This window comes from Medicago truncatula, chromosome 8 (assembly GCF_003473485.1).
Source record: "Medicago truncatula cultivar Jemalong A17 chromosome 8, MtrunA17r5.0-ANR, whole genome shotgun sequence".
In the NCBI taxonomy this organism is placed as follows: Eukaryota; Viridiplantae; Streptophyta; class Magnoliopsida; order Fabales; family Fabaceae; genus Medicago; species Medicago truncatula.
In genome coordinates, this window is record NC_053049.1 from 44,382,472 (window position 1) to 44,391,717 (window position 9,246).

The window sequence follows — 9,246 nt, forward strand, 5'->3', positions numbered from 1 at the left end:
TATTCCTGTATTCTCTACATTTCTCAATATTTGCGTGTGTCTACACAACACACCACTAGCTTATATGTTTTGATAATTGGTGCAGATGATGAAGCTAGCAAGACAGAGAAAGATTGTGCAACAGTAATAGAGCAGACTAATTGCGTTAACATACAATGTGGTAATGATTGTGCCTATTTCTTTCCACCAGAGACACATGGATCTTGCATTACACCAAATCATTGTCGTTGCTTTTACAAGTCTTTTTATTGCCAACCAGATGAAAATGTTTGAGGGCCTAGCCCCCCTTACCAAAAAATTAAATAAAAGTATACTCTATTTTTCAACACTTATCTTTGCTTAATTGTGTTCAATGAGTTGTAATTTCTTGTTATATTTATTATCCACATATTTAAACTGTATGAACAAGAGTTAGTTGCATAATTGCATCATTAACCTCTTAACCATTACGTTAGTTGGCCTGTAATGTTAATTTGATTACGATAACTCTCATGCAAAGAGTTTCAAACTTCCGATGAACATATCAACAAATAGGGACCGCCTGCAGCCGTCGGACCTACTTTCAAACTACGAAGAGAAACTACACGAAGACAGTTAAAGACAGGCATTTCACGCCTTTGGCTTCTTCATAACAATTAGTAGTTTCTACGGATCTATTATTGAATGAGAAGACCTTTGTGTGGGGCTGACACTCCCACCACGACTAATCTTCAAAGCTGTTAATGCCTTTTGGATCTCCATTGTCATGGCACTATCTACACTACCAGATGATAGCTTTCTATGCGATTTCTGCAGGTGTAGCTTAAGTGAGCTGCTGCTTAGCCCAGCATTTTTCCCACAGATGGGACAAACTTTCATCGTTGGTTTTCTCTGCTGCCATTCCATTGAAACCTTCCCGTGTAGTTTCTGATCCAATACTTGTAAGATTTTTGCAAAACCATCATTTGGCTGTGCTCGACGGTGAACTCGTTTCAGTGTTTGCCATGCTTTTGATAAAGTATACTTCCTGCACAGCGAAAGATTTCAGTTCATAACTTCCTCAGCATTAATAATCTTAAGACCACGTTTGAATACAGTTTAATCAAACACTTATAACATACGCACTTATTATATAAGTATTTATGTATAAGTTACTTATAACAAGAAATAAAACAAAGTGAAATTGTTTTCATAAACTATCATGGACATGTCACAAGTTGTTTCCATAAGTTCTTGCAAATGGTCTCACAAGTGCTTATTCCTGTAGATAAACAAAATAAACCATTCCGAACAGACCGAAATATCAAACAACACAAATTTTGGTTGCTGATATCATCCATGAAAGAATTGATGACTACACAACTAGTTTGTTCAAAAAAACTCGGCTGCAATACATATTAAGATTAACTATTTAAACACAGCAAATTAGCAATACAATATTGAATAGATTTGGAACATTGTATAATGTCCTAATAGTTTGCAATTTTTACTTACTTTCTGAGCATTAGGTAGGCAAGGACCACTGTAACACTTCTGCTTTTCCCTTCAAAGCAATGGACTAAAATCTTCTGACCTTTTTGTTCAACACAATCTATAAAATCACACGCTTCTTCAAATATGGTGGTGATGTTAAAATCTTCACTGTCAAACACCTATTCAAATGGGAAAGTAAATAAAACCAATACGAATACATTCCTGAAATAACCTAAAATAAAAAGTGAAGTTGTAATAGAAAATTATGTTGTAATACGAATACATTCCTGACTTACAGATAAATTTTTGTATTCAAATTGATCAGGAAATTGAGTTTCAGATTGTCCGATTTCATTTGTACACAAACACAAAATATGCGTGATTCCTAAGTATTGCAGAGTGTATACAGATCTTGCAGCCAGTGCCCCACCAATAAACAGACAGCTTGTAACAGCAGATGGTTTCTCTGTACTTGCAGCATCAGATATCAATGCAATTCTCTCAAGAATATGCTCAAGTCTGACCTGAAAATTGAAAGGATTATGCATCAAAAATAAGAATCCCTCATAAGTGGTAGGAGTCTAGTTTATTTCAAATTTGAATCTGCTGAAAGTGAAGATAACCTTTAGCTCATATGCGTCAACGACACTGTTATTATCACTACCCTCGAAGAATCCGGTATTAAAGTTGTTCTCTTGGCATAGCTTGATGGCGTCATTTTTAAGCATTTCATTCCATTGCTCCAATTCTTTATTAGATTCAGCATCAACCTGAAATTATGATAAACTATAAAACTCATGTAAGTTGCTTTAATATTCGTCTTTTCTAATCACCCTTAGACATTTGATTGGGTTGGTAATAGGACTCCTAAGGGAAGAAGCTATAGAATACTAGTTGTTTATTTAATAATATTATAAATTAGTAACTGTTACTTGTGTGCAGTAATTGCTGTCTGCATCAATTGTTATCTCTACTAAACTTCTATGTAACTGCTATAGGGAGTTCATATTATAAATAAGATGCAGAGGAAAAGAAAGGATTCAGGGATTGGGATAAAGGATTGGTAGGGAGAGACCAAGCTCTCAATTCTTGGAGGGGAGAGAACCAAGACTCTCGAATTTCTTGGGATTCTATTGTAATATTACTATTAATTTATATTTTGATATCTGTTTCTATCAAATTGGTGATAAATGTTTGATTTGAAAACATACACATTGTCTATATTAGTCAATTTTGTGTATAGACATGCAATAAAGTCATCCAGTTTTACATAATAGAGCAATATGCTATAGACGGATTATGCTATCTAAAAAGGAAATTGGAAAAGATTCAAGAAATCAACAATATATAGTACAGACCAGCATTACAAAACCATGTGACTAGTAAACAAGGTCATATTATAAGACCAACCTTCGCAAATTTATTGAAGTCACGGAGCTTAGCAGTCAAACGGAGATTACGATGTGGCTCCCCATTTCCTTTGTATAACTTTCCATGCCAATTTTCTCTTGACGCAGGAGTCGAGTCACCACAATCTCTATTACAAGAAGACAATGTCCTTGAAGTAGTTCTCTGTGATTCTGAATCAGTAAAATCTTGATTGTTATCGTTAGCATGCCTCTCCTTACTTGTTGGAGAGGAAAAAATACCACCACCAGCTAGTGAAGGCGAGTCAGGAACCAATGAGTTCTCTTTGTCAGGTTCTGCTGAAGATATTTTGCTTATAATATTCATAAATAATCGTAACAAGGTATCAAGTCTTTGGTGAAGGGTGAGTAGGAATATATGGAATCCCTGTAGATCCCTAAGAGCATCTCGGAAACCAGTGCGGAATGCATGAACTGCTGATGTTACTTCACTTGCATATATTTCACTTGTATCCATGTCTTCTGGTAGATGAGATCCTAATTTCCCTCCGGTTATATCATGTAACAAGTTTGATGCATACTCAGAACTATTGATCAGCAACTCAACCAACTTAGGATAATTAACCTGATCATTTGCACGTTTTCCAGCTGGGGGTCGCCGAGGAACACCAGAATCAATGACTACAAGGTTAAGGTCAGAAGACATTGATTCTCCCGATGTTTGACTTTTAAGGCTCATGTCAGTGGATCTTGGTGATTCCATGGCCTCTGAAAGATCAGAGGCTTGTGATATCAAGCCAGGATTATGGGAATTCAATCTGCAATCTACTGAACTTGACCTTCTTTCTTTTTGAAGTGCCTTAATCACCTTTGGTCTATATCGATTAATTGCTGAATCCAAAGCTGCTTGTAGTGTATTTGTATTTGCGGAGATCATCTTTTCAGCCAACAACAAATTTGCAGAATTCCCGCGCCACCTAAGCTCACGGCAAGGGAGCCTATCTTCATTTCGGATGACCAAGTCCAGCATCAATACCTTGCCAAGAGCTTCTGATGTTTTTTCTGCAGATTCCCGTGACTCAAAGGCACTAGTGTTTTCAAGCAAAGGCGAACCATGAACATAACTGCGATAAGATAGTAATTTTTTAGAACAAACAATCAAAATTTATTTGTACGTTTCTGTGTGTAGCTGTACTTTAATATTTCTCACTAGGGCTCACCAGTACAATGTGCTGCAAGTACATAGCCTCCTTTTCTTATTATAAATAAAACTAAGATGTATAGTGCTAATCATTGACATATACATAGAGATAAGGGTCCTCTAAGATCCTTTTCGCTTTCTACATATACTAAATTTAATTTCTCCCATTGTCTTTTCATGGTACTTACAGTCTTACACTATCACTCCATTGAGGCTAGATGTCTTCGCAATAAAACACTTCCTTTTAACAATAAGGACTCTTGATATATTGCTTATCATCACAAATGGAGAGAACAAATAATTAGTTACTTTTTGGTGGTTCCCACTGCACAGAAACTGTTACTGTTATATAGGAATTTTTCAATGGTTTCATACTTGCATAAACTCATAACTTATGAAATTCAAACCCAAGCCAAGCATGTACAGCAGTACAACACAAATTCACCAATAAATGGCAAAAGTAATAAATCACAGAGGTTGGTATTTTGGACAAATTTCTCTTAAAACGGGGAATATATTATGTATCTTTTTTTAACGTGCCTTTAACATGCTAACCACTCCTGGCAGGACAAAACTTTCTATTGTCGTTGAAACCTTCATAAAGGCTTCCTCTGTCCAAAGACTAAAGCTTATATTCCAGGCAATCTTGATGATCAGTACCATAAGAGGGAGAAACATGGATATACAAAACTCAATCAAGATTTCCACAAGAATAAACCTTTCATATTTTTCTTAGATACTAGGAGAATCTGCCTTACACAGCATGCTTGAGAAGCTAGCCAAATAAAGAAAGATATGGCAATTGGCAAGTATCAAGAAAGATACTTGCATTGCATTGTTATACAAGGCAATGAGACTTTCATTCATGAGAGAGAACAATAGTATATATATCTAAGATTTACTCCAGGCATGTAAATTCTCAGTCCAGTAGTCATGTACTGAGCATATAGGAATTCAATAAAAAAAAGCGGCACGATGGAAATATCTGCCAAATTTAAGCCGAAGTTATTGGAAACGTCTGAGTGAGAAAAGATGTTATGTGCAGACATGTTATATGCCTCGTCATTTTAAAATTAAATTTGAACCATACCTCATTAAAAACAAACATCGGCTAAGCTCAAGTGCTTCCAAAAGTTCAAAACACGTCACTTCACCAGCTTCATCATCCTCAGAATTTGCCGCCGCTTCTCTAGCTTTTTCTGTAGCTTCCTTTATTTGTTGCCATTCTGAACTGGTATTGTGAATGACTCTAGCCTGCACACTCCAAATAATAAATGAGAATGGATATGATACAATTACTGTCTGATAACCTACACTTGAAGATGAGGTGCTTGTGTTATACAAACCAATGGGTTACCTGCGGAGTTTGGATTCCCAGCCACTTAGCCAATTCATATCCGAGACGTTCAGATTGCGTTGCCATTCTTGATGATGCTATTTTTATAACAGCTGCTGCCTCTTTTGGAGAAGCATCAACACTCCCTTGACAATTGAAAAAGGCAAAGAAGACAACACCTCCAGAATTCACGGTTACCTATGTGCACGGAAATGAGGAAAAGTTAAGGCAGGAGTTGAGAAAATACACAAATGATGCACACTTCTCTCTAATTTAGTATTACATGCAAAAATACAACACAATCACTAATGTTGAGCCAAAAAAAGAAAACCCTTATCTGCACAGCTCACTTTAAAGAAAGAACAGGATAGGTGCCGATACTGTACATCTAAGTGAAAATGTATCGGGCAGATGCTAAACTAGCAAGGTCATTATTCTTTAAAACTTTAAAACTAACAACTAAGAACATGATCAAAGCCACACTAAATCTTTATTTATTTGATTCTCCGTGTTAATCTAAAATATCATGGATCAAGGTTATAGTGATAAATAAATAGAAAGGCACAAATAAAAGAAATCCAAAATGGATATCAATATGCAGGATGCAAATTGGTTTAGCATTGAGACCAATGTTGGCAATGAATGACATGCAAATTACATCTAAGATATCAACCTTATTTTCTATTTACTCCTCAACACTGAAAGATTTCTATTAAACACGGAGAGTATTATATTGATGCTTGTGTACATAAGCAGTGTAGAAAATTGATGAACCTCAAGAGCTTTATTCATTTCATCCTCAGAATATTCGTTGCTACTGCCGTGCTCAGTATGGTGCAGGGAAGAGAGCCCATCCCAAGAAATGGAGCTTGATTCAACATCCAACATTTCAGCTTTACCAAGCCTCTCCCACAAGCTAATTTCTGTCTGATCTGGGTGTTTATCACATTTTGGATCCTCAATCGATTCTCTAGTGCAGAACAAAAATTACATTAAATGAACGTCACAAGCAGATATGGGGTCAACTTCTAAAAGCCATAATGAAAATTGCTAAAATCACATTAGTCCTTGTTGTACAATTTTAGGGACAAAATTGAATGACCTAACAAAGGACTGATGTGATCGAGTATTTTCGATTTCAAGAACTATTTCGGAATATTAAAATTTTTAGGGAATAAGTTTACCACCCTACAATTTAAGGACTATTTTAGTGATTCACTCGAGATAGAAGCTTTAAACGGGTAAATACCGAAGTTGGTCGTTGAAATTCTAGAGTTGTATCAATCTAATACTCCACATCATCAATACTTCAAAATGATCTTTGAAATTGAAAAATGCTAATCAAGTTCGTCGCACTGTTTGGATCTGTTATCAAATGCATCCCTAACATTGTTCACTTATTTTCATATTCACCTCCTAGAATACCAACTCAAAGCCGTTCTTGTTCCTACAAATACTAACATAGGGACAAATTTGATTAAAATTTTGTAATTTCAGAGATCATTTTTGAATATCGATAATGTGAGTAACTAGATCGCTATAGTCCTATAATTTCAACTACCAACTTCGATATTTACTTATCTTGAAACATATTACCTAAAATAACTAAATCTCACACTAGAATTGATAAGCAATGAGAGAGAATGGCATATACAGTAACTAACATACATATAATTAAAAGGCATGTTGGTTGAAGGACTACGAGGGAAGCCAGAGGATCGATACTTTGAAGTGCGTTTACGAACCAATTGAAGCCATTGTGTGAACCTAAACGATGGCCCTGCAGTTATATCTCCTAACATATACAAAGCCTGCATTGCCCATTTCCACCATTCCACAAACAATGTCAAAAAGCTTCAAAATTTAAACATTTATCAATAATCCATACAGTTACACTTGCAATTCAAAATACCCTAAATTGAAAATTTTAAATTAAAAAAGGAGGAAAAATTGAAGACTGACCCGAGAAGTTTCTGTGAGAGGCAATGGAACCTCAATCTCAGATTCAGCTTCGTCACTTTCAAATTCCAATCCCTTCTCACACGCACAAAAATGTTGATGTTAATGTAAAAATGATCACAATAAGATCTAATAATTGATATGCAATGCAACTATTTGTAAATGCAGATGACATTATAATTTATAATTGACAATACAGAACATGATTGTGATGATTTAAGAATATAATAAAGTTGAAGTCATGATTATGATAACATGAATGAATATAAGTATCATTTGTTAATTTTTATTTTATTTTTTATTTATTTATGTTGTTGAGTATGAAAGAGGGTTTGTGTGTTAACCTGGTTTTGATCTTTTGCCATATGGTATTGGTATATGATTGTATAAAAATATTTGGTATTTGTGTGAGAAAAATGGACGGAATATGAGGCAAAATGAAGTGCTTTTTTCAAGGAGATGGAGAAAGTGAATTGTGATCCATAATTCATTCATACATAGAATACAATACAATACAAGAAACACACAACAATTCAATTAATTATTGTACTTTGGGTGGTTGTTGTATTGTATGATATGATAATAGTAACAAATTAACAAGAGTATGGTACAACGTAGTATAGAAACATGGGACAGTGTTCCATTCATTTCAGCGTGGAAGTGGGTCATGTCAGTTAGTTAAATAGAGTTTCAGTCGAGTAAAGCAAATCTTGACGGTGATGGAATCTGCACCATCATCGTTTCAAATTGCTTGCGACCATGCCACGTAGAATACCATCATTTTTTTTCTTTCTAAAGTTTTGTCTTTGAAAAATACTAATAAGTTTCCTAAGACACAAATTAAGATATCAAATGTTCTTACTCAAAAAACGATATCAAATGTTCTTCTAAAAAATCTAAATGTTTGGTTTAACTAGTATGGATATCTGTGCCAAGTACGGGCTAGAACTTCTTCATATTTGAGGAAGATAATGTTGTGATGTATCAAATATAAGTTATAGTTTAACATTGAGTAGAAGATTGAAGGTTGAACAACATATAAGTGAAAAAATTGATACACTTAGTGCCTTAAAATATTGGGTGAAAATGTGGTATCGTTCTTATTTGTGTGGTTCCTCTCTATTTGATTCAATTTTGTGGGGAAAGGAGTGAATCAAGGCGGTAGATCACAAATGCAGAGAGTCTCATACTTGAGGAAGAGATGTTAATGTGTCAAGTATAAGTTAAAGTTTTGTATGAACGCAAGAGTAAATTTTAAAAAACATCTAAATGATATACCCATATACCTAGCTAATTCCTTAAAGTTGTATATTGGATGGAATAGTAGATTTTGAAGAAGGTATCAGTAAAAAGACTCATATACTTGATGTTATAAGATTTTTTTGTAAGGATGTGGTATCAATCTCACTCGTGTGATTTCTAGTCTAATGTGGGAATCATACCCAGTGTAGGATTCCCCAGTAGTTCCAAAATTATGATGAATTTTTTTGTTAGTTTTTAGATCCTCGATAGTCCCCCAACAACTCAATATATTTCGTATACTCTCACAGACAAAGTACACACTCCTTATTTTCTCCCTTATCATTTCTCTTATGTTAAAATTTATTTTCATGCTGTATTTTTATTCAACCTCTATTATTTTTAAATTCCTTTAATTTTGGTATTTGGTGGGATGTAAAAATTAAAAAATGCAGATGTGTTATGCTGAATTTACAAAATACATGATTATTAAACATTTTAAAATGATAGAGTTTTTTTAATCAAGTCTAATTTGTTGGTAAAATAATTACTCAAGATTCCTCGTATCCTTCAACAAATTTATAAAATTAACGACAACTCGTATTATTCACTGTTCTCTTATGGACAAAACACACTGCATATTTTTTTCTCTTATCATTTCTCTCATATCCAGTGTCCTTTTTCGTATTCAT

At 34.5% G+C, this 9,246-nt stretch overlaps 1 protein-coding gene across 2 annotated transcripts; it reads right to left on the minus strand.

Annotated features, from left to right (window-relative positions):
• Positions 1-455: 455 nt before the first annotated feature.
• LOC11430156 (dual specificity protein phosphatase PHS1) lies at positions 456-7,988 on the minus strand. Of its 2 annotated transcripts, none has more exons than XM_013591496.3 (11): positions 7,660-7,988; positions 7,319-7,390; positions 7,025-7,167; positions 6,131-6,326; positions 5,378-5,554; positions 5,111-5,274; positions 2,863-3,943; positions 2,076-2,222; positions 1,749-1,976; positions 1,474-1,631; positions 456-1,006 (listed from the first exon to the last, which is right to left on the minus strand). In XM_013591496.3, exons 1-11 carry the CDS (start codon positions 7,804-7,806, stop codon positions 646-648), a joined length of 2,874 nt encoding a protein of 957 aa, XP_013446950.1. In that variant the 5' UTR covers positions 7,807-7,988; the 3' UTR covers positions 456-645. The 2 variants fall into 2 exon arrangements, with proteins under 2 accessions (XP_013446950.1, XP_024629396.1); XM_024773628.2 differs by having other exon boundaries at positions 7,025-7,210.
• Positions 7,989-9,246: the final 1,258 nt, after the last annotated feature.

Excerpts from the sequence above, each read along its gene's own strand:
- LOC11430156 (XM_013591496.3), bottom strand. The coding sequence starts at position 7,806 with ATGAATTATGGATCACAATTCACTTTCTCCATCTCCTTGAAAAAAGCA. Across the intron at positions 3,944-5,110 it reads CGATGTTTGTTTTTAATGAG|TTATGTTCATGGTTCGCCTT; the intron begins GTATGGTTCAAA and ends ATCTTATCGCAG. Across the intron at positions 2,223-2,862 it reads ACTTCAATAAATTTGCGAAG|GTTGATGCTGAATCTAATAA; the intron begins GTTGGTCTTATA and ends TCATAATTTCAG.